General features: G+C 39.8%; 1 protein-coding gene across 1 annotated transcript in view; it reads left to right on the top strand.

Moving 5' to 3' along the window:
* The first annotated feature begins 1,740 nt into the window (after positions 1–1,740).
* Positions 1,741–25,171, top strand: part of ttn.2 (titin, tandem duplicate 2) — a 324,032-nt gene continuing 300,601 nt past the window's right edge. The window contains exons 1-20 of the mRNA XM_080198903.1: positions 1,741–1,924; positions 3,283–3,386; positions 3,837–4,040; positions 8,685–8,972; positions 9,180–9,268; positions 9,364–9,581; positions 10,791–11,544; positions 12,884–13,174; positions 13,331–13,441; positions 15,733–16,017; positions 16,615–16,677; positions 16,786–17,044; positions 17,141–17,210; positions 17,446–17,658; positions 19,596–19,738; positions 22,011–22,207; positions 23,785–24,015; positions 24,217–24,461; positions 24,616–24,812; positions 24,906–25,070. Coding sequence (XP_080055029.1) covers positions 3,296–3,386; positions 3,837–4,040; positions 8,685–8,972; positions 9,180–9,268; positions 9,364–9,581; positions 10,791–11,544; positions 12,884–13,174; positions 13,331–13,441; positions 15,733–16,017; positions 16,615–16,677; positions 16,786–17,044; positions 17,141–17,210; positions 17,446–17,658; positions 19,596–19,738; positions 22,011–22,207; positions 23,785–24,015; positions 24,217–24,461; positions 24,616–24,812; positions 24,906–25,070 — 4,114 coding nt within the window. The 5' untranslated portion in view covers positions 1,741–1,924; positions 3,283–3,295. The remainder of the gene's footprint in view (positions 1,925–3,282; positions 3,387–3,836; positions 4,041–8,684; positions 8,973–9,179; positions 9,269–9,363; positions 9,582–10,790; positions 11,545–12,883; positions 13,175–13,330; positions 13,442–15,732; positions 16,018–16,614; positions 16,678–16,785; positions 17,045–17,140; positions 17,211–17,445; positions 17,659–19,595; positions 19,739–22,010; positions 22,208–23,784; positions 24,016–24,216; positions 24,462–24,615; positions 24,813–24,905; positions 25,071–25,171) is intronic.

Genomic DNA, 25,171 nt, shown 5'->3' on the forward strand with positions numbered 1-25,171 from the left:
ACAGCCCCCATGCTCCTCCCCACAAACCAACAGCAACACACATTCCCCTTATCCCCCTTCCCACACATCCCAGAATGGCAACCCAGCCCCCCCTGCCCCCCAATTCCCCATCAATTCACAAAAACACCCAGAACCCATGCAAAAATGGCCACAGATGTGCTGCTTGATGACAAGTTCTGAGGCTGCAGCATTGCCACTTCAGTGAGTTTTCAGCCCATCCCCCACCAGCAACAGTGCTTGCCACTGGCTGGACTAGGACCCAGAGTCAGCGCTAAGACCCAAGATCAACACTCTGACCCGTGTCTGTCCTGAGAGTCTGAGGTTGTACCCCAAGTAACAACAGCCCCTCCCCACACACTCGCAGTCCACCTGACCTAAAACACAACATGGCCGCTATGAAACAATCCCCTCTGAGCAGCATGGAGCAGAGAATTACCTCCTCGCTCACCTTCAGTGATCAAGCACCTGAATGTGACTTTTATATATGAGGTGTTTTCCTGACTGATCCGACTGCAGTGAGTGAGATGGTTAAGGCAGGTGAACTGGGATGATTGGGAATGAAATTCACTAATTACAATGTGATGAATGCAAAAAAAATGCAAATTGACATTTAGCCTGTTTTGGGCGGGCTCCCGATCCCAAAATGTTTTTTTCTCGGTAAAATGGGAAGGGGCACAAAAACAGGTACCCTTCCCACTAGTCACATCACGCCTGGTTTTACGACATTTTCTCACAACAAAACGGATGCGATGAGTTGCAAAATTCTACTTAATTTTTTTTAGCACCCCACATTTTCTTATGAATTTTCAATTATCAACTTCCACATGGTAGATACATGTCATGAATGCTTCTATAAAATGTAAATATAAGCTTGTCTTTGAATATCTGCAGCTGTGTATAACATATAAGACCACACGACATATAACTACCAAATTAGAACATGTCTCCATTTTATACGATTGAGAAATATTGTATAACCATGTGCATTTTCTTTTCTTTGTTCAATCTTTTATAATTATTAAAAGAAACTTGTGCAAGGAGCTTTGTATATCATAATATTGTCACTACTATTATAACCTTTGCATAAAAATTACTTGCAACAGAAAGCACAAACTACATTTAATCCTTTTTTACAATCAGATTGAATTACACATCCTCATGCATTCTGAACTGTTCGCAAATCTTAATTGTGAACAATTAATCGGTAATATGAAGCAAATGTGAGGTTTTATGTTAAAATAGGAATTTCTGTGCCAGAGGGATCACTGTTTATTAACAAAATTATTTGATCAGTTGCTTTGGAATGAAGAGACTGTTAATCTGATTTGGTGATTGATAGAAGCAGTTGTTAGAATCAATGTGTCATCAGTGATTGATGCTTTCAGTCACGCACCATTGCTAAAAGCTTGATTCTTTATCAGTTTAGTGATAATTGGAATACACAAAAGTAAAGATCAAGAAAATGAGACAATAAAAGTGATGACTGTATTTGAATTAAATCCAATAATTGTGACCATGGGCATTGAATATTACTTAGAACTAATGTGCCAAAATTAGCACAGTCTGCATAAAAGCAAAGTGACAGGCGACATTGGCTTGCCTAAAATGGTTTCATTATCCCATGATGCCCTGCTGTAGTGGCCAATCAGAAGTGTCTAAGAAATGATGTTGCATATTTTCAACAGAGTTGTGGTATATAAGGTAAAACCACCATGTTAGCACTTCTGAGCGGTTCAGGCATTCCCAGCCTTGCCTCGGGTGTAGGGATTGCATGGAACCTCCGGGTAGTTTTGTTTCCTTAACATAAGAGGAAAGCTCCATTCTCTCAGTGGATTGTTGGAAAAATTCTGAATAAGGAGGTGGTTTCCGAAGCTTTAAGACCTTTGGGCTTAGCCCTATAACTTAGGCACTCTTGAATATTCAGGTTAGTAAATCAATCTTTCTTCTAACAGAGCATTTTGTTTTCATGGTAATAAAATGAATTCAGCTGAATTTGTATATGAAGCAATAAATACATGTTTGAGCGTAAAAAGTTGAGAAAACCGCTGGTTGAGATATATTTACCTATACCTTATTAAGTCTAGACAATGGTACTCAATCTTCTGAGTGTAAATTGAATTTATTGAACATTTTTTAAAGACAAATCAAATTCAGTGGTTTAAATCTAAATTACTTAAGACATTCAAACTGCAATCAAAAGTTTTCAAGGTTATCCTATAGACAGATAAATTAAGAACTGCTAAAAATAGCACTGATTTTATGCATCTGGTATCAGCTAAGCAGTGATGTCTTTTTAAGGGAATCAGCACTGAGCTATTAGCTGTGCCACCAGCTATGTAACACATGTCCCTTGTCAATCAAAGTCATCTAACTAAATTTAGAACTCTTTTCTGTTGCCAACTGCATAGTTAATCCTTATTTAAAGAAACTGAGAATAATATTTGTAAGATGTTGCAAATTAATTTGCCTTGCACTAAATATTTATTCTAAATAAAATGTATTCATCTATATTACCTTCCATGTATTTATATGCCATATTCCATGTATTTATATGCCATATTCGTTTCCATTTAAACTAATATTTGTGTGTAACTTTTTAAACTTCAAGATCAGAATTATATACGAGTTTAGTTAAATCTCAGGTTATAGAAAATGTGGGTGGAGTGGAGCAAGAAAATATTTTCAACAACTGAAGCACACCTCGCACAAAATATTTATTTGTTCATTTTAATCGAATAAATAGTTAATTGAAACAATTCTTCTATAGTGCGGCACGGTGATCTAACACAGGAGTGCTCAATACTTCATTGTTGCGTTTTTTAGTTATCTGTTAAAGCATTCCACCGCAGTTGCCAGAAATGTCATGAGCAGTTAAATCCGGTTATCAGTAATGTTTGCTCAAGCACTGAGTCGATTCACAGTCCAAATATATTTAAACTGGATATTGCTGTAGTCACTGAATTGACATTATAAAATACATGCGATTACGATAAAATAAAGTTCCATAAAGGTTGAACTGAGGATAACTACAAATTGCATGCATACACAAAAATCATTCTGGCCCACAATTTATGTATTATTCTGAAACAGTAATAGCGTTCAAACTAAATTGGATTCTTACCACTGACTTGCAACAAACTAACGAGCAGCCTGTGTGTCAGTCAGATATAAAAATGTGACTTCGGAAAAATGTTTATTCGTTTCATTCCTTGAAATAATGGCCAATGTAACGTTTCTAAGAAGTCCCGTTACTAACTATCCATGTTCCTTTTTTTTGTTTAGAGTGCCTACAAAAATGGCAACACAAGCTCCGACTTTTTTACATCCGCTTCAAAGTGTTGTGGCACTTGAGGGTAGTGTCGCAACCTTTGAAGCGCATATTAGTGGTAAGTTAACTTTCTAAGTGTCAGCTCAATTCAAACAGATACAAAGGACACCCAATAGAGTTTAAAAATTAATTGGATAGTCGCTTCTGCTGTTGAATGCACACCTGTCTGTCATATTGTGCATTTTATTCAGGGATCAGTAAAATAATTGTTCCCTGCTACAGTTACTTAACGATATCGATCGCTGAAAAAATGTATCACAGTATTGCTTAATTTATTGTCTAGATGCATATATAAATAAACACGTTCCCCACAACCACCCCCTCCCCAAAGAGTAACTGATCAAATCCGAGCAATGCAAACTGAAATACATATTTGTTTTATTTCTACACTATTGTGCCCAAGTTTAATTTTGTTTGCAAAATCTGTGTGTGTGAGTGGCTCTAGTGTCTGTGTGTAAGCTGCACTGGAGCCCCCCCCGCCTGACTGTTGTTCTCTGTGTTTGGTCAGGATTGCCAGTTCCTGAGGTGAGCTGGTTCAGAGATGGCCAGGTTCTCTCCGCTGCTGCTCTCCCGGGCGCAGAGATTTCTTTTAGCGACGGCCGCGCTAAGCTGACTATCTCTCGCGTGACGCCCGCGCACAGCGGCAGGTTCTCTGTGCGAGCCACCAATGGATCAGGACAAGCGACTAGTACCGCCGAACTGCTGGTGACAGGTCAGTAATGCCCAGGAGAGGGGCTGGGCTAGGGGACAGACCTCATTGAAAACATCCTGCAACTCCCTCATCAACCACATGGGAGGCTGCAGACACACCGCCATCGAGTTTGTTGAGTTTTACTCTATAATCCTGAAAATACATGTCTTAAACTGGTTAAAAATACTATACTCAGAGGTTTGGCTACTCTTACTTCACACCCTTAGCTCATACATCATAAACACTTGAGGGGCTGAATGTTCGCGTCTGAAGTGTTTCTAACGCCCCTGAACAGTCACTGAGCTGGATTGACAGAGAAGGGGGGAATCAGTCACATGGCCATGGCGACAGGTTGTCTGATTAATGGTGATAGGCGTGTTCCTCTGGCAGACCCAATCAGGGGCCCTCCAACTTGAGAGCAGCTGCAGCCTGCAGAAAAGGTCAGGAATTGAGGGTACTTCAACATGAGGGCAACTTCTTTAAGAATTTAAGCATGAATTTGGAGTACCTCTGGAGACCCATTCAGCCTGCTGCGCCATTCAGCAAGATCATGGCTAACCTGACTGTAACTTCAATCCTGCCCATCCTGCAGAAGCTTTCACCCCCTTCTTAATCAAGAATCGATCTATCGCTGCCTGAAAAATATTCAAACGCTCTGCTGCCACTGCCTTTTGAGGAAGAAAGTTCCCGAGACTTGTAACCCCCTGACAGAAAAATATTTCCCTCATCTATGTCTTAAATGAGCAACCCTGTAGTTTTAAACAGTGACCCCTCATTCTAGATTCTCCAACAAGACGAAAGATTGACCGGAATTCTTCCACATTGTCCGCCACGGAATCGGAGCGGGCACGGGTCCTAAAATGGAAATCTCCATTGACCTCGGGTGGAAATTTCCAGTCTCATCCGAGTGAGGCCATAGAATTCTTTTTCATCCACTCTGTCATCACCCCTCAGAATCTTAAAGGTTTTGATCAAGTTGCCTCTTATTCTTCTAAATGCTAGTGGATACAAACCTTACTTTCCAACCTTTCCACGTAAAACAACCCACCCTTTACTGATATTTTTCTAGGAAGTCTTCTCTGTGCTGTTTCTAACATAGTTACATCTTTCCTTAAATAAGGAAACTAATACTATACTGCAAATGTGGTCTCACTAATGCCTTGTACTAAAGCATACCTAGAACATAGAACCCTACAGTGCAGAAACAGGACCTTCGGCCCATCGAGTCTGCACCGACCACAATCCCACCCAGGCCCTATCCCCATATCCCTACATATTTACCCGCTAATCCCTCTAACCTACACATCCCAGGACACTAAGGGGCAATTTTAGCATGGCCAATCAACCTAACCAGCACATCTTTGGACTGTGGGAGGAAACCGGAGCACCCGGAGGAAACCCACACAGACACGAGGAGAATGTGCAAATTCCACACAGACAGTGACCCGAGTCGAGAATCGAACCCAGGACCTGCTCTACTTTTGTAATCAATTCCCCTCACAGTAAGCAATAACATCCTATTAGCTTTCCTAATCACTTGATGCACCTGTATACCATCCTTTTGTGATTTATGTACTAAAACACCCAGATCCCTTTGCATCTCAGAACTCTCTGCAATCTCTCAATAAAGTTCTTTTATAGCCTTTCTGCCAAAATGGGCAATTTCATATTTGCCCACATTATACCCCATTTGTCTGATTTTGGTCCATTCACTTAACCTATCTATGTTCCTTTGTAACCTCTTTACATCCTCTTCAGAACAAAGAGCCAAGTCACTGCTTTGCAGGCTTGGGGGATGGAGAGAGATGGGGGGGGGGTAGTAATCCCTTTATAGGAGAGCCCTTTGCTGCACCCACACCAAGAGAGGCAGGAATGATCCAAAGTCTACCCACCTTGTGGGGCAGGTAACTGTGCTGAGCCCTGAACTCACAGTGACCAAAATGGCTGGCACCAGGAATAGGTGTTTGAAAACTCCAGCGCTGGTATTTTTGGGCCCCATTTGCCTCTGTTCCCAATCCTGACAGGGCCCAAAAATTCTGCCCCACATATTCTCAGAATTGCCAGCCTCATCATGAGGGAAACTCTTAAAAACCAAATAATTTAATATAAAATCTACCCCTTTTTTTACAAAAGAAAAACAAACCATTATAAATTCAGTGTTTTATCAACCTCATTAGTGGCATATTTAATCCCCAACAGGAATGAACGTATTGCAAAATTCTATCACTGCCCTGTTAGGGTGTAAGAAGGCCTAATTTCAATGATCAAAGTCCTGTACATCTAAAGAAACAGTTATTTTTCAGGCTTCCAGTGTGGCTACCTCAGATGTTAATTTGACCCATTGCATGGACTAATGAGAGGTCTGATTTAGGGCCCTTCTGGAAAACTAGGTTGCTTAAAAAACACTAACCAGTAGGGGGAGTGGTCTCTCTTGTAAGGCTCACTCATCTCCTCCCCACCCATTCAGTGAGGGCATATGGAATATCCTTCTTGGAAAGCTCAGTAGTTTCCTTCTCCCATCCCTTTCCCCTATTGAGAGTTGATGAGTGTGAGTCCATATGTGGAAGTCTCTGCAAAAGCGTCCCTCTATTACCCATGGTCTCCTGTTCCTTCAACCCCTCCCCTTTCCCCACCCACTCAACAAACTTGGGCATCGTGGAGTGACACGCGACTGCTTAAAGTCCCCTCCTCTGGGGCTCTTGTGTGCACCAAGCACGTAAGAGGGATGAATGTCCCGAAGCCACCAACAGATGCTTTGTCTCTGTCTCTGTCTCTGGCTAAACCATAAACTTTGGCACAGTATGTTACATTATGCCATTACTCAGGTATTTATTTAAGCACACACCTCGCCACTTTAGATTGCAAACTCAACAGAGCAAGTTGAAGTGTCGGCATGACCAAATGGGTGCACATATGCAGGAAGTTTTCAGAGCCTGTCTTTCCATTCCTCCAACCACAGTGAATAACTTCCCAACATTATTCTATTTCTTTTAACTTGATGCCCACTCACATAATCCTTCTATATCTCTGGGGCAGCAAGTGGCACAGTGGTTAGCATTGCTGCCTCACAGCGCCAGGGACCCCAGGTTTGATTCCTGGCTTGGGTGAGTGTCTGTGTGGAGTCTGCAATTCTCCTCATGTTTGCATGGGTTTTCCCAGGCTACTCTGCTTTCCTCCCATAGCCCAAAAATGTGTGGGTTAGGTTGATTGGTCATGCTAGATTGCTTCTTAGTGTTAGGAGGATGTCAGGGTGGGGTTACAGGGATAGGGCCTGGGTGGGATTGTTGTTGGTGTAGGCTCAATGGGCTGAATGGCCTCCTTCTACACTGTAGGGATTCTATGATCTCTAGCCTCTGTCCATTTCACAACTTATGTTTCCACCTAGCTTTGTAATGTCAGCAAGTTTGGATACATTCCTCCTGGTCCTTTTGCCTAAGCCATTAATATAGATAGCAAGTAGCTGCGGCTGAGCACTGATCCTAGCAGCAATCCACTAGATCCAGCATTTTCCCAACAACCGATGTCAGGATAACTGGCCTGTAGCTCCCTGTTTTATCTTTCTTAAATAATAGTGTTACACTTGCTAATTTCCAGCCTGCTGAGAATCATTTTAGAATGTGGAAAGTTTTGGAAAATTATAACCAGAGCGTTCAGTGAGGTGTTTCATCGATCTGGATTATTGGATAGAAAATCATGGGAATTGTTACCTGAATTCACATTATCTACCCTCAGCAGGTGATCTCTTCTTGGAGCATCAATTGTAAAGTTACCATTCTCTATTCATTAGCACTCTTCAATCTGAGTTCAAAAAGCAAAAAAAAACAACTGAACAAGTCCAAAAGATATGCGGGTTAGGTTGATTGGCCATGCTAAATTGTCCCTTGGTGTCAGGGGGATTAGCAGGGTAAATACATGGGGTTATGGGGATAGAGCAAGGGACTCTTATCAGTGTAGGCTCAATGGGCTGAATGGCCTCCTTCTGCACTGTAGAGATTCTATGATTCCAAGTTAACCTTCTGTGATGCTGTTAACCAGGAGATATTTTTTACCTCCATTGCTTGTGTTGTAAACTGATGGTGCAGATCACTGGCCTGAAATAGAGTCTGCTTGACTTCATTTCTGTATAGAAATTAAAATTAGACAGTTATTGTAACAAACTGAAGATACCCACATAATAAACGCAAATTACTGCGGATGCTGGAAGCTGAAACCAAAAGAGAAAATGCTGGAAAATCTTTGCAGGTCTGGCTTTGACAAAGGGTCATCAGCTCTTTTCTCTCCTTACAGATGCTGCCAGACCTGCTGAGATTTTCCAACATTTTCTCTTTTGGTTAGAAGATACCCTCAGGTGTTTTATGGCTGAAAATGACAGTTATCCCCATACACATTCCCTGAAAGCTGGGTATGGTTCAGCAGTAGTTTAGATTGTATATTAGGGAGCCCTGTGAAGAACAGAATATTGCATTGGATAATAGCAAAAGCACTATTTAGGGACAAAAGACAAATCAAGTCTAATTAGAAAAGATCAGTTCTTGTGGTAGTGACATATTTAAAGTGTGGTGTGTTTGTCATGTGCAAGATTTTTAGTTATGTAGATTGCTACACAATAACATGATTCAAGAGAGCTATAAATTTAAATTTAGATATTTCTTTCACATATTGCAGCAGAGACAGCACCTCCCAACTTTATACAGAGACTACAAAGCATGACTGCAAGACAAGGATCCAAAGTTAGACTGGACGTTCGTGTAACCGGAATCCCTACACCTGTGGTGAAGTTCTACAGGGAAGGAGCAGAAATCCAGAGTTCTCCCGACTTCCAGATTGTACAAGATGGTGATTTGTACAGTTTAATAATTACTGAAGTTTATACGGAAGATTCTGGAACCTTCTCCGTGACAGCCACAAACAGTGTTGGACGTGCCACCTCTACAGCCGAGCTCCGCGTCCAAGGTATTTCTTTGATAGTTGTAATTGCATACATTGAAACAATACTTCGCAAATTCCAAAATTAATTGAAGAGTTATTCAGACTTGAAATGTTAGCTTTGTTCTCTTGCCACAGATGCTGAGATTTTCCAGCATTTTCCATTTTTGTTTCAGATTCCAGCATCTGCAGTAGTTTGCTTTTAACTTTCAATATCATGTTCCTTTTCTACAGCTGATGATGAAGTAGTACCAGCTAAAAAGACAAAGACAATTATTGCTTCTTCTGAAATTTCCCAGGCAAGGAAAGTCCAAGTTGAAAAGGTATCTTGGTCTTAATGTTCACTCTGAAATCAACTTTTCTGTAATCTATTTGTTATAATCTGACAATTACAATTTTCTTTTTGTTTGTATTCCAGAAAATGGAAGCTCATTATGAAGCCAGATCTTCAGCATCTGAAATGATTATTGATGGCAGAACAGTAGTGCAGCATTTGCATCATAAGACGCCACCACGCATCCCACCAAAACCAATGTCCAGGTCCCCAACTCCGCCACCTACAACTGGCAAAGTAACTCGCCAACAATCCCCATCTCCTGTTCGTCATGTGAGGGCCCCAGCACCTTCACCTGTTAGGTAAGGGAAATTTAAATGCTCATATCTTAATATTAAAACATTTTTCTTAATGTGTTTCAAAACTGATAATTCATGTCAAATAATTAAGTAAAAATCACAATTTTGCTGAATTTCTAAATGAATGATGGGATTCATCAATCTGCTTTTTTTGGGTTCCAATCAAAGATAAGGTGCATGGAATTAGATCTGTTTTTACCCAAGGATCCATCTGCTGGCCAGAATTTAGAGTTCATGGTGCTATCTAGGGCATTCAGATTGAAGTTCTTCAGTTGCTTGGATGCACCACATTCCCAAATTGAATTCAGTTGAATCCAATTTCAAAGTTTTCGTTTAGTTTGCAAAGAAAATTGGCGTTGTATTAAATGGCAGCTATTTTATAGTGATAGAAGAGTGTAGAATTGATTAGGATCAGAAAAAGGATATTGTAGTCCATCTGGTCAGTGCAAAATTTTAAAAGTGCCAAATGATATTCCATTATAACATTCAACCACTTTTTAACCCTCAATCATTTCTTTCAACAAAAAGCTATTCAGTTCCTTGTTGAATTTTCAGGCAATTTTGTTTCTATTTTTGTTTTTTATAAATATTGTAAATAATCTGAAATACCTGTTTATTGTTCATCTTTTGAGTTTCAACTCATGACCATGATGAAGTCAACCAATAATCCAGGGTTCAGTAATTATACTATTAGAGTCTTGAAAATATCAATAACACCTCTCCTGAATCAGCTCTCTTCATTATTCTTACATTAATAATGTAAGTATTCTTATTCCTTTAACTTATCTTTAGCTCAAATGCATAATCCCTGATATCTGTTTGCTCTTCCTCCACTTTAATCTCTTCAAAGCCTCAGTGGCATGAAGAACTGATTGGCATGTATCCCTCCAGGTGGGTGGGACTGCACCAATTTCTATACAAAACTCATTCTTTGAACTTCTGGGCAGAATGGCAGGATTTTCCAATCCCTGTGAAGCCAGTGGACTTGCCGTTTTTACGGCATTGCCTCCATCACCACAGGGCAGTAAAATTCTGTCCTATTTTTCTTCTGTTTGCTAAAGACAACAAGGTTTTGTTTGGAGAAAGGAAAAAAATAATTTCTGAGTGTACAATGATCAAAGGCAGATTTGCCACTTTGACAGCGAGAATTGTACCGTTGCGTCACCATTGCAGGAATTATTACATTTAAATACTACATTTTTTAAAATACAGATCTGTGTCTCCGGCTGGAAGACTCTCAACATCACCTATCAGATCTGTCAAATCTCCAGTTCTTACTCGAAAATCTCAGACAACAGTTGTTGCTGCAGAAGTTATACCTCCTTGGAAGCAGGAAGGCTACGTTTCAGCAGCTGAAGCACAAAAGAGACAAAGCAAATTAACCACAAGTACCACACAGGTTCATAGAGAAGAAAAATGGGAAAGGAGATATGGAATCCACGGACAGATGACAGTCACTGGTGCTGCTGGAGCTGCTCAAATGACCACAGTTGAACATGGTGCCAGAGCTGCTGGAGCTGCTGGAATGATGACCATTGCACAAGATGTCAGTGCTGCCAGAGCTGCCGGAGTTGCAGGAGCTGCTAGAGTTATCACTGCTGAACAAGAAGTCAGTGCTGCCAGAGCTGCCGGAGCTGCAGGAGCTGCTAGAGTTATCACTGCTGAACACGAAGTCAGTGCTGCCAGAGCTGCCGGAGCTGCAGGAGCTGCTAGAGTTATCACTGCTGAACGAGGTGTCAGTGCTGCTGGAGTTACCACAGTTGAAAGTGAAGCTGGTGCTGCTGGTACTGCTAGAATAACCACAATTGAACAAACTATTAGTGCTCCCCGAATTACCACAGTTGAGCGAGTGACCAGAGTTAGCACAGCGGAAGGAGCTGCTGGTGCTGTTGGTGCTGCTCGAGTTACCACAGTTGAAGGGAGTGCTGCAGCTGTTGGAATGACTGGTGTTGCTGCTGGCAAAGAGGTAAGACAAATTTACTATTTCATAAAGCATGATCAACTTCTGAGAGAAATAAAGCATTGTTAATAATTCAAATCAGGTCTGTGTGAAAATCTAGGACGTAAATGTGTTAGGGGCAATAAGTTTTAAACACAGTAAAAGTTGATTAAAATAGATTGATGTAAAATAGCCAACTTCTTGCTTGGATGTATGGGACAAGTACTCTATATCTGTAAAGATCTAATAATCAAATTTGTTTTCTTTATGCCTTACAAATGTATGGATTTGCAATATGCATTTTGAATGTTAATTATTCCAATACAGATTCATGTTGAAACCATTTTTAAAATTGCATTTAATTTATTACATGGCATATATAACGTAATCCATCTATTTTTTGCTGCAACAAATTCAGACAGAGCATGCCGTAGGAAAAACAGCAGCTGTTGCTACTGTAATAGCTGCTGTTGACCAAGCCAGAGTACGTGAACCAGTTACTGTAACCACAGAAAGAAGCGCATCAGAGAAACATGTATTCACAGTACAAGCAGAACTGGTTGAGGATCAGGTAGTTTGAAGCACAATGAAAAATAACTTCACACATTTGTTATAAACATGTAACCTTTTTCTCTCATAATAAATTTCACTGTGAAATCCTCATGTAACAATTAAATATTGTTATATATCCTCTAGTTTTGCCACGTCTCCCTGTAGTGGTATCATTTAATTTCACTAGAATTTCTTTCTACTTATACCCCTTTGGGTTTGCCACTTCTCATTGGTCCCTTAGTTTCACACTTACTTCCCTTTTTTGATATCTTTTAGTTTCATCACTATTCCTCTGTGAAGTGTGCACCACCTTGCATGTACATGTCATGTAATTTTAGACGGTTTGCTTAAAATGTATTGGTTATAAATGCATTAAAGTGTAGTGTGCATTTTTATTGTCAAAAGCAATGCCAGTTTATTTTGTAACTTAAATCTTTACACATTGACTTTTAAGGTTGGAAAGTAAAGTTTCCTTTTTTAAACTTTCTGGAACAGAATCAGAGTGGACGAAGGTCCGATAATGGAAATCTCCAGTGATTGCTGGAATTTCCGATCTTGTCTGAGCGAGGCCGTAAAATCCTACCCGAACCCCTTACGTTTGCCTTGATTAACAAATCGACCAGCTTTTGAAAATAACAGTATCTTTAAAACAAAATAAACTTCCAGGAAATTGTAAAGAAGAAATATGTTTTCAGATCTCAATGTGATAAATCAAAATGCAAGATGGTATTGCTTTTGAAAGTCATAGTTAATCTTGTGAAATTTAAGATTAGACTATGAAAGCCCTCGCAGACTTAGCCCTTGTTGTCTGCAGATTGAAGTTGGCAAAAAGGCTGAAGCTGTGGCTAAAGTGTTGGCTGCTGTGGATCAAGCACGTACTAGACATCCTTTGTATGCTGAAGGAGTGCACACAGAAGAGACATCAATGGAGTATGAATATGCACAGCGTGGTGTATGTCAAAGTGCCACTGAGTTTTCTGCTGAAAAACGAAAAGCCCCTGCTGAACAACAAGTTGTCACCACAACTGTCAGAAAAGGGACAGTTATTGTGCCAACTGAAACACAAATTTCCTATGGCGAGCAAGCTGAAAAACACATTTCACAGGTTAGACATCATTTAACTCGTAAAACAATGAGCTAACATTAACAAAGATTCTGTTATTCATGATAACTGTGAAGAACATCATACCAGATTTAAAAAAAATTTTATTGGTACATTCTGAATTGAACATGATAATAAAGATTTTGTTGGTTGCTATAGATTGAAAGAGCATCAGAATCCGCAGTACATCTGGACCACAAACTTGCCAGTACAATTCCTCACTTCACTGTTTCAAAAATCACTGTAGCCAAACCAGAACCGACCCAAGAGGTAAGGGTGAAAATTCTATGTGGCAGGCAAATATAACATTTATAACATTAACCTTAAATAGACAGGACTATAAAATGAGGTACTTGATCATAAAAGAAAACGATACCTATAGAAATTAGGAAAGTAAAATCCATGTACTTTGTTTAACAAGACCGTTAGCAATTTTAGGGAAATACTTTTGTAATTCCCAACATGTAAACAAGGTCTGTGGATGTACCATGCAAGCAAATAAGACAAATGTATAAGTAAATACGAATACCTTCTAATGGAATAAGTCATGAGGATATTGATATTGGTAATGATTGACACCAGGGCTAAACACACTGAAGTGGAAATTCCATTAGATCCAATTTCAGGCCTGAAATGAACGCCCCCAACTAGGAGGTCCCAGTTTAGACTTTAGAAATTAGTAGTGCTATTTCAGTGAATTGTTAGATCTTAGCATGCTTCTACAGATAGCTTACCCTATTTCAAAAAAGAATAGTTAGTTTTGGCAGGGGGGAGGGAGGGTGGCTGGGAAAGAGGGGTTAGAATGACAGTAGAAGATTACTTACACTGTGGAGTCAGAAGGGTACTCCTGCGTCTCCTCGCTCAACAGGAACTCAGTTTATACTTTACATTTTATTTGAAAATAATTTTTTTGTTGGCGACCAGAACCCAGTGTGGTGCTGGCTTAGCTCCAGCTTCACATAATTTCCATGACGGGCCTAAAACAGATGTTTGACTCCTCATTTAAATGTTTAAGGGACCTAATTATTGTCTTAGGTATCATCCTAATGATTAAGACCCAACCCAATATTATGGCATACATCTTTCAGGCATATCTTGGGTGCTGGATTTCTTCCTTGAAATTAGCCCTTTTGCTTGTTTTCAGCTCTAATGTTTACCCCACTGCTCTTACAGCACATGTCATGGTAAAACATACAAACAAAGCATAAATAGTGGATATTGCTATCATTTATATTATGGAAAACATTTTTATACTCAAGTCATTTGAAATATTATAGAAATCAGATACATATGCTGTAATTAACGAGGAAGCATGCAGAGCCTAACTTAACTGAGATGGCAGATATCATATCTCAAGGTACTTTTGACATGTATTAAGCAACTTGCATTTGTGATTCCTATTACTTTGCCATACAGTATAATCATTTTTTTAAGTTTATGAATGATTTAAAAAGCTTTTTCTATAAATGGCCCAGAATTTGCTTGGAAAGTAATGGCAATTTTAATATGCTTGCAGTTATTGGTGTAATCTATTATTTATGGTGCAGAAGAGATAGCAAGTTGTGAATCACTACAAATTGTTGAACAATTTGCACTGCTCAACCAATAACCTTGTGAAAATGGGATCTACCCCATGAGCCTCCCCGTGAGTTTCAGGAAAGTGCTGCATTTGCACCATCAAACGAATTAATTTCACTGCAGGAAGTTAGGGCTGACACAGAATGATGTAAGAACCCTTTTCATTTCAATGTTTAATTTCCTGCAATGCCACTCAACCATTCCAGGCCAGAAAAGTAACAATTGAGACAGATTATAAATTGCTCCTGAAGGTTTTTAAAACTTTTAAGTGTTACATTTTAAAAATTATTCTTGTTTTCCCTTTCCATTCCTTTCAGTCTCTGTCAATCTAATTTTTATCTCCATTTTGTATTTAATTTGGTGTAATTCACACCATTTCTTTTTCCACCATGAGCTCTGTTTCCTTCTGCCCTTGATTAAGGAAATAGAGTGTTGGTCCTAATGTCCAGTAAGCTCTCAGATACCTGTCAATTTGGTGTCTCAACATTATCAATTTGCATTTCCAGCACTTTGTAAGGCAAAATACTTTTGGGCTGAAGGATTGGAAAAAATATACAATAATGGGCACACCATGAGATATTATGCACCAGCAAATTCTGGGCCAAATTGCAATTTAGTTTTATTTGTTTGTCATTCATTTTACATTCTCACAAGTACAGCTTTTTATCTTCATCATTTATACTAATAGCTTAATTTTTTAACAGTTGTAGCGAATTAACTGAAGACCTTGGAACCTAACCCTTCATGTTGTAGGAGGCTGTTTGGTCGCACCTTTCACCTTACCTCAATGTTTTCTAAACCATGAGTTCCTTTCTTCCTATTGACCATTTTGTTTTCATTCTCATACAACATTTTCCAAAAAAAAATCCATCTAATTTAGCTAACCTAATAATCAATCCATCCCTGCCTGTCATGTGACCAATCATTAAAACAATCAAAGTAATTTGTAAAAAATGTAACTTTATTCTTCTTGGCCTGGTTAGGTTTCTATAGCAGGAACTGCCATTGTTACTCTGGAAAAAGAGTTGTCTGCGTCTTCTGCTGTGAAGGTTACCAAGCCAGTGAAACCTCCCGTGTTAAAAGAGGCCAGAATTGTGACAGAGGAGAGTGTCTCTCCCCAGCCTCGTTTTAGAGAAAGAACAGATGTGTATGAAACACGGTTTGATACTGAGGTGCACAGGCATCTAGGTTTAAGTGTTTCAGGCTCACTTGAAGCTGATTTTGATGTTGAACACGAGGAAGATCAATATGAAGCAGAAGATGAGCAGGTTTGTTAATTACCCAGTAGTGTGCCCTAAATACGCTAACTTTGTGTGTTCCCTACAAATTAACAGCAGTAAATAGTGCAAAACATTTTGTTCCTGATCAAAAGCACAGCTAACATTTTTACCTTGCCCCTCTCTCATCTGAAACTGCTCAGTTCAGCGTAACACCTTAACTCCTTTTGTTGTGAGAATGAGAACTCAATGGTGTGACAGCTTGACAGTCTTCTGCAGGAAGCTTGTTCCCACGTTTTTGTTTGATGTGTGACACTCCCCAAAACTTAATACAAAAGCATAATACTGTGGTTGCTGGAAATCTAAAATAAAAACAGAAACTGCTGGAAATCAGGTCGGGCAACAGTCAGAGGGAGAGAACAGAATTAATGTTTCAGGATGATGGCTTTTAGTCAGAACCAGGAAAGTTAGCGATGTAACAGATGAAGAGGTAAGGAAAAGGGGTGAATGGAAAACAAAGTGGGAGAACATAATCATGTAGATGGCATGCAGATTAAATGCCAAAAGCAAAAATGAATTCCTGTAAATTTGTTTGACTAGTTGTTAAATATGGTGTCATTGGTTGCTCACTATACTTTGTTTTTTCAGATCACAGAACCTGTTGCTCCAATTCCAACAATAGTTCCACTTACTGCACCAAGTTTTGTGTCAGTAAGTAATTAATTCACATGAAACCACATTTTAATGGACCATTTGTACATTGTAGTCTTTACATTTGCTTCATTTCCAGCAATTTAATTTTACTGTAATTTTTTGTAGGGCTTGAAAAATGTCACTGTAATAGAAGGCGAATCTGTAACCCTGTCATGTGAAATCGCAGGACATCCAACTCCAACCGTGATGTGGTTTAGAGAAGATTATCACATTGAAAGTTCCATTGATTTCCATATAACCTTTGAAAAAGGCATTGCTAGTATAACAATTAGGGAAGCTTTTGCAGAGGATAGCGGTCGCTTTACATGTACTGCCACCAATGATGCTGGTACTGCTAGTAGTTCATGTTATCTTCTTGTTCAAGGTGTGTATTTTAGCAGAATTAACAAAGGTGATTAAAATTTGAGAAACAATTATTGTAAGGCACCATTAAAATAATTTATTATTTGTACTTCTTTAGTGTCAGAAGAGATTGAGAGCAGAGAAGAAGCCATTGCAGTATCAGAGCCAGCTGTCATTGAAAAGAAACGGTATTTAAAGTCTTTAGATATTCCTGTTAAAAACAATTAATCAAACTTATTGATTTTTTATTTCTGATGTTTTGCTTTTTTTATTCCGGATTAGGATATTCTTTGACCTTTGCTCTGTGTATTATATGGGGAGTAGCATAAATAATATAAGGATATATGACAACACATGTTAAAGCGAAGTCATCCATGATGATCTGTCAAATCAAAACCAGTCTCATTATTTGTTTCTTACTAGAGTTGAAATGAAAGTTGAAACTTTATCAGGAGCAAGTACTACCCCTGAGTCAGTGGAAGATGGCGCAGGAGTTGCTCCTTTCTTCATTAGGAAGCCAGTTGTACAGAAACTAATTGAAGGTGGAAGTGTCGTTTTTGATTGTCAGATTGGAGGCACGCCTAAACCTCATGTTTACTGGAAAAAAGCTGGAATTCCATTAACAACTGGATACAGGTATAATATTCTATTAAAAGACACTTGAATCCTCATGTTAAGGCAATTAAGACAGCCAACTAAAATCACTTTCCATTGTTTTATTGAAATATTGACTGAACTTAAAATAACACAGTGGCTTAACAAAAAGCTATTGCATTTAATAATTTAAAAAATGATTCTGTGTTTGGGAAAGTGTAACTTAGAGTTAGGGTTAGAATAGTGTCACCTCTGAACTGTGCTCACTTTGAGTATGAATTTGAAAATTTAGTGTTTATGCAGCCCTGTACATGTTCCTTAGGAACCAGACACAATTAATGAATGAATGGCATGTTGGTGTCAAGCTATTTATGTACTGGGATAGGTTTTAGAAAGCCAACAGGTTATTCTAACATAAAGGTACAAATGCACTGTCCTACTGCACTGGTCGATCAGCATGGCGAGCCAGGAAGAGGCCAAAAAGCCGAACACTATCTTCCCGGCCCTGTTTTGCCAGCGGGATTGGCTTTGCGTCCAGAAAAGGTGGCATAGTGGCAGAGTGGTTAGCACTGTTATCTCACAGCGCCAGGGATCCGGGTTCAATTTTGGCTCTGGGTGAATGTCTACGTGGAGTTTGCAAATTCTCCCCATGTCTGTGTGACTTTCCTCCAGGTGCTCCGGTTTCCTCCCATAGTCCCAAGGTGTACAGGTTAGGTGGATTGGCCATGGTGAATGTATGGGGTTACAGTGGTAGGGTAAGTAAGATATTCTGTCAGAGAGTACTGCAGGGGATCAGGCAAGCCAGCCAAAAGTCCATTGATTTTTGATGGGACCAAAGATCCCAGTAAAAAGTCTGACAACACCAGGTTTTAGTCCAACCTATTTATTTGATAATATACTCACAAGCTTTCGAGGGGACTGCCTCTTCGTCAGGTGAGAACTCTCCATTCACCTGACGAAGAGGCAGTCCCCTCAAAAGCTTGTGAGTATATTATCAAATAAATAGGTTGGACTAAAACCTGGTGTTGTCAGACTTTTTACTGTGTTTACGCCAGTCCAACGCCGGCATACCCACATCATGACCAAAGATCCCAGCAGTGGACAGGGCTGGAAAACCCCTTTAAAAAACATAGCTTTTATATGGGCAATGGAAATAATGTCTTGATGTGTTTATGTTGTTCAAGTATAGTTAATGCTGCACCCAGAAAGGTGGCATGGTGGCGTAGTGATTAGCACTGCTGCCTCACTGCACCAATGACCAGGGTTCAATTCCAGCCTTGGGCGGCTTTTGCTCTTTATCCCCGTGTCTGCGGGGGGTTTCCTTCCACATTACAAAGATGTGCGGGTTAGGTAGAGTGGCCATGATAAATTGTCCCTTACCGTCAGGGTTACAGGAATAGGGATTGGGTGGGATTGTTGTCAGCACAGGCTTCATCCACTGAATGATCCCCTTCTGCACTGCAATGATTCTAATCACATGTTCGATTGTAAGTTAAATGTTGCATGGGACATGATGCTTCCTGCTAACTTCCAGCATTTACAGTTTTGTGCTTCATTCTCACTTGGGTTCCTGCATTCATGGGATCAGTGAAGGTCAGGTCAAGAGGGCAAAGTTAGATGCAGTACTTTGGAAAGTAAAATTAATCTTCTGGGATTTCACCAGATTTACCTTTAAAGGCAGGGGGTCCTTTTGTAGAATACAAAAACAGAATACTGCAGATGCTGGAAATGTGGAATAAGAACAGAAAATGTTGGAAATATTCAGCGTATCTGTCAGCATCTGTAGACAGAGTTATAAAATGTTGCGAGTCACTGAATATTCCTCACAGGAGCAGGTGATTGACTGGGCTGGGTACAGTCTTTGGAAGGAATGAGTGTAACAGTCTTTTCTTGTTTCACGTTTCTTTCATGTTCATCAAGATTTTTCTTCCTTCTAATTTTTTGAGGTTTTGTGCTTTATGTATTTCTTTCCTCTCTAGGTACAAGGTGAGCTATGACAAGGAAATGGGAGAATGCAAACTGGTGATTTCCATGACTTTTGCAGATGATGCAGGTGAATACTCCATTGTTGTTCGGAACCAACATGGAGAAATTTCTGCATCAACTCAACTGCTGGAGGAAGGTATGGAGCCTTTAAAATAACAGTTAGAATGACTTAATTTTCTGCAACAATTAAATCTGCCTTATTGAGGTACTGTGATAAAATTATTTTTGAAATTAAAACCTCTTTGTTTAGGTAATGATTAAATAATTTGCTTTCGTTGAATTAGCTTTCAAATTTTGGTTACTGTCTGCGGTTATAATTGTAATATGTACATAGGATAATATTTTACAGCATAGAAAGAGAGTGTTTAGCCGATCACATTATCTGCAATATCTATCTAATTTCTATGCCCTTACTCACTATTTTCATTTTTGGATGTTTATCCCTTATCATTTCAAAAGTCCATTATCCGTTCTGCTCCTATCACTATTTCTGCTTGAAACTTCCATAGGCTAACAACCCTCTGTCAAAAAAAAATTCTAATCTCTCGTTACATGTTTTGTTCTTTCAAAGAGCTAGCACAGGAGTGAAGGGGCAAATGGCTTCTTTCTGTGCACCATGATTCTGTCGCCATAAAAATTGGACCAGTAGTGCCCTGTGTTTTGGTGCTATGGGTACTCTTTGCGGTACAAAATAGCACTTGTGGCACAACTGCCTGGTTTTAGGGTGAGTCACACCAAGTACCATAGCAGAGATTCGGTGAATAGTTTCTGGAAGTAAGCCAGCAGTGCCTTTTTGGAGCTCAACACTCCAGCTAACGCACGCACATTGCTTTGTATGTGCCACATGCCAACTTTGCCCTGCACCACAACTGAAAAGGATTCCATTTTGTCAGTGTCCAGCTGGTGTAAGAGCAGAGGCAGAGAATCACGCAAGTCGATGTCTATGTTGTGGCAGCAGTTATCATGCCTTCATTCTGCATAGCTCACTGTGCCAGCTACATTTGGGTCAACACAATAAATCAAAAGGTGGCATCTAGATAACAAGGGTTATCTGCTGACCACATGGCTGATGTCACTGGTGCACAACCCACATGTGCAGTGTACATACAATGAAAGCCATGCTGCAACACTAAACGTGACATAGCAAATGATTGGTGTGCAGGAACAATACTTCTGCTGCCTCAACCACAGTAGAGGAACCGGCAGTAATAGACAGAGCTTTGTCATGATCTGTTGCTTGCTGCACAATAACAAAATCAAGAGGATACAGTCCTTGCCATCGACTATATAACAAACAGATCAGGCACAGGAAGAGCAGAAACAGAGGAGGAAACACAGATAGCCTTTTTCCTGCTGGGCATCTTTGTGCAATATCAGTACACAACCCCAACTATCTGTTTGACCTAAAAGAACCCCACCCCAATTATCTGTTCATCAACAATCCCACAATTTCCCTTCTCTCTGTCACTGACTATCACAGCATCCACTTAGCTGCAATGTAAAAATGAAAGCCCACAGAAAATAAACACTCCGAGCTGAATGTACAAATCACATTACTTCATGTAACGTACAGAGGTCAGCTAATCATTCTTGGTCATTCTCTTGGAGCCTGTTTCAAGTGTGCCTTTGCCCCTGTGAGTGTTCCCGTGCAGTGTTATCCCAGTGACTGCTGAATGTTGTTGGAGAAGATTGCAGGCGGCTTCAAGCAGCTTTTAGCCTGGAAGGCCCAGACGCGGATAGCACAATCTCAGCATGGGTGGCAGCAGTCTTGGCTGGTTTCCTGTAGGAAGTAGTTTGGCTACTGGGTTAGGTGTGAGAATCAGTGCTGACCTCTTGAGCGAGGACAGCAGTTTTGGATTTTGTGGAGCATTTCAACTTCTTTCAGCATTTTATCTTATTTAGTGTAGTATTTCATCCTCTCAATTATCTCACATTAAATGTCATTCAGTAACTATTTGCTCAAATTGCAATCTGAAATTGCTAAGTGTCCTTTTTCATAGTTAAGCATAGTAAGAAGTCTCATACCAGCAGATTAAAATCCAATAGATTAATTTGGAATCACTCACTTATGAGGGAGCAGCTCTCCAAAAACTCATGATTCCAAATAAACCTGTTGGACTTTAACATGGTGTTGTGAGACTTCTTACTGTGCTCACCCCAGTCCAATGCCAGCATCTCCACATCATTGCTGAGCATGGTTCCGACTTTGCTGTTGTTTGCAAATTTTCATGTGCCTCTTTCATGCAAGTCTGTCTGCTTGAGATGAGAGCAATGATCTTAATACTGATCGCTCCAGTCTGAGTAGAAGATAACTTAAGTGCCATATTTGTTTAACTTTTTGAATTGATTTGCCATTTTAATAACTCAAAAGAGTTTGTTGTTCTAATTCTGGTGCAATTTCTTCTTAGCTGATTATGAGCTTTACATGAAGGAACACCAAGTGGTGACAGAGCGAACAGAATTAATAACAGAATATGTCCAAGAACCCAAAGCTGCAGATGTAGCACCAATGTTTTTAATGACTGAGTATGAAAAAGAACAAGCACTAATCAGGAAGAAAATGGGTAAAAGCGAAGCCATGATGAAAACTATGACAGAAGAACATGTAAGATTCCTCTTAAAATTCGTTAACGTTTCTTGAGAAATATCAGAAATGCATTGTGAAATTATAACATTTGTTTTAGAATGTGCAGAGGTAATGTATGTTATAAGTGTTGTGGCTTAATTAAGCAGTTTTGCAATTACAGTAGAACATAATTTGCATGATTATTGTTCACCTTTGGATAAAATCATCTTGGCAGCCAATATTCTATCCATGCAGAGATTTGCTAAAGTGCAAAAGAAATGGATGGACGAATAGAACAATAACTCATATTTACATATCATCTTTAGTATGGCTCCTTCACAGGAGCATTATAAACAAAATATAAGATAAAAAAAGATATTTGGTCAAAAAACAAAAGCATGGTCAAAGAGAAGCATCTTCAACGTGCCATTTGGCACTGAATAGTATTGAACAGAGAATGGGATAGTCAGTATCATAATATTCTCATTTTTCCACATGAAATAAGTTTGATCATAAATGCAAAATTTTCATACATACTAATGCACATTATTCATTTTTGAATGTTAATTGTGTGAGGAAAGGGGTATGCGCAAGGCTGAAGGTTTACGAAGGGCACGTAATATCCATACCAGCTCTGAAAATGATAGGGGGTGATCTTACTGGCTTGTCCCACCAGTTGACCAAGCCGGTAAGATCAGGCAAAATGCAAAAGTTGTGTCCACACCCAGTTTCTTGCCTCTTGCAATGTTACTGGCATTGAATTGCTGATGAAATCAGCTTCGCACCCTCATTGTACCCATCAATGGGGACCTGATGTGATAGTCTTGCTGGTGGGACTGAAGCTCCAGGATGGTTGAGGCAGGGCCAAACTGTACCCTTTGGGCAGTGCCAGCCTGGTGCCTTGGCACTGTCAGCATTTAGGCAATGCCAAAGGACTGGATCTGCAGGAGGGTGGGCAAGGCCTGAAGGGGGCAGGTCCATGTGGGGGGGAGGCAAGATGGGGTCAGTTCCATAGGGGTGGAGGGAAGGGTGGGGATTGGCATCAACTGGATTGGAATCTGCTAGGGCAACGGTCAGGGAGGGGGTGGGTTGGGGGTTGGGGTGGGGATCGACATTACCCAGGGTGGTGATAGGTGAGAAGGTGGTGTCTGGATTGATTGTGTGGCGATTGGGCGGGGATTGGCATTAGCAAGAGTGGCAGTTGCGGGATATATTGAGTCGGCATTGGCTGGGGCGGTGCTCGGCAGGGGGAGGGGTGGTGCACTAGGAGTGCACTGGGAGATCAGGGTGTCTGCGTAATGGTGCCCCTAGAGCTCATCAGCCAAGTTCCTGGTGAAAATAGGCCCTGCTCCCTTCCCATGTGGCGTGAATCACATCTGGGCTTTTTTTTTCCTTACTGCCATACAATTGCATCTGGGAACTCCCCACAAAAATTGTCATGATTTTCTCTCAATGTCCTGTTAAAGAATGCTGCAAATATTGTGCTGTATTCCATTAGTAAATGGAATTCCCCATTAACTACATTTCTGATTAACTGGCATTACCCTGCATGTAAAGATTTTGCTGTATTTTGATCTATCGCTCATTGCCATATAACATCTGTTTGCTTTCTTTAGGAATACCATATTTCTTCATTTGAAGAAAGACTTATCAAAGAAATTGAATTGCGAATCATCAGAATCACTTTGGAAGAGCTTCTTGAAGAGGATGGTGAAGAAATGGTGTTGGATATTCCTGAAGATGAATCTATTGCACCAGGATTTGATTCGACACTGAAAAGCTTTAGAGTCCTTGATGGAATGGGCGTTACTTTCCATTGTAAAGTAGCTGGTTATCCATTACCCAAGGTAACCTATTTTTTGCATTGGGAACCACATTTGCCATGAAGAATGTTTTGAGATGAAATTTTTTCTAGTTAGATATAATAGTTAATGTGAACAGCTGCAAGTATGTATCGTACAATCTAAAATGCTTTTGTAAACTTCTCTTTTGGGAGATTTTTAAATGACCTAATGCGTCTTCGTAATATATGTTTCATATTTTCATAGGTTGTATGGTTCAAAGACGGTAAGCGTCTGAAACATAACGATCACTACCAGATGGATATTTCTCAGGATGGTAGAGCTAATCTGCGTATTCCAAAAGTTTTACCAGAAGATGAGGGCATCTACACAGTGTTTGCCAGCAATGTCAAGGGAAATGCTATTTGCTCTGGAAAGCTGTTTATTGAACCCATTGGTGCTCCAGCAAGCCATACTTATTTACAAACAACAGAAATAATGAGGAGAATGCGGTACTGTTTATTAGACACTATTATTTCGTTCTAATTTTATGTTATGCTTCACATTCAGAAGCATTCAGAAAATTTAAAAATTAATCAGCTAATGATTTCAAAATAGAAATTATAACATTAATGATAATGTTAAATCCATTTTCCCTTTCTTCAGTTCTGTGTCTCCTCGATCTCCAAGTCGTTCACCTGCTCGTAGATTGGAAGATACTGATGAGACTCAACTAGAGAGACTGTACAAACCAGTTTTTGTTCTGAAACCTACATCATTTAAGTGTTCTGAGGGACAGACAGCTAGATTTGACCTAAAGGTTGTTGGTAGACCCATGCCTGAGACATTATGGTTCCACAATGGTAAGAATTATATTTTGTCACATCGCGTATTCAAGTGTGTACAAATAATACGGGAAAATGAGATATCTGATTTAATATCCGCTTATGTTACAGGTCGTCAAATTGTGAATGATTACACTCACAAAATTGTCGTAAAGGAAGACGGGATTCAATCCCTGATCATTGTTCCTGCTCTGCCAAATGATTCTGGTGAATGGACTGTTGTGGCACAAAACAGAGCTGGCAAAAGCTCTGTTTCCATGACACTCTCTGTCGAAGGTACGTTATACTTAAATAAAAATGTATAGAATTATTTCAAGTGAACTTGCTACAAGAAATATGTTTTTATTTTTTCTGTGTTCATTGGAAGAGATGTATAG

Source organism: Carcharhinus amblyrhynchos, chromosome 11, assembly GCF_965287045.1.
Source record: "Carcharhinus amblyrhynchos chromosome 11, sCarAmb.v2.hapA, whole genome shotgun sequence".
Lineage (NCBI taxonomy): Eukaryota > Metazoa > Chordata > Chondrichthyes > Carcharhiniformes > Carcharhinidae > Carcharhinus > Carcharhinus amblyrhynchos.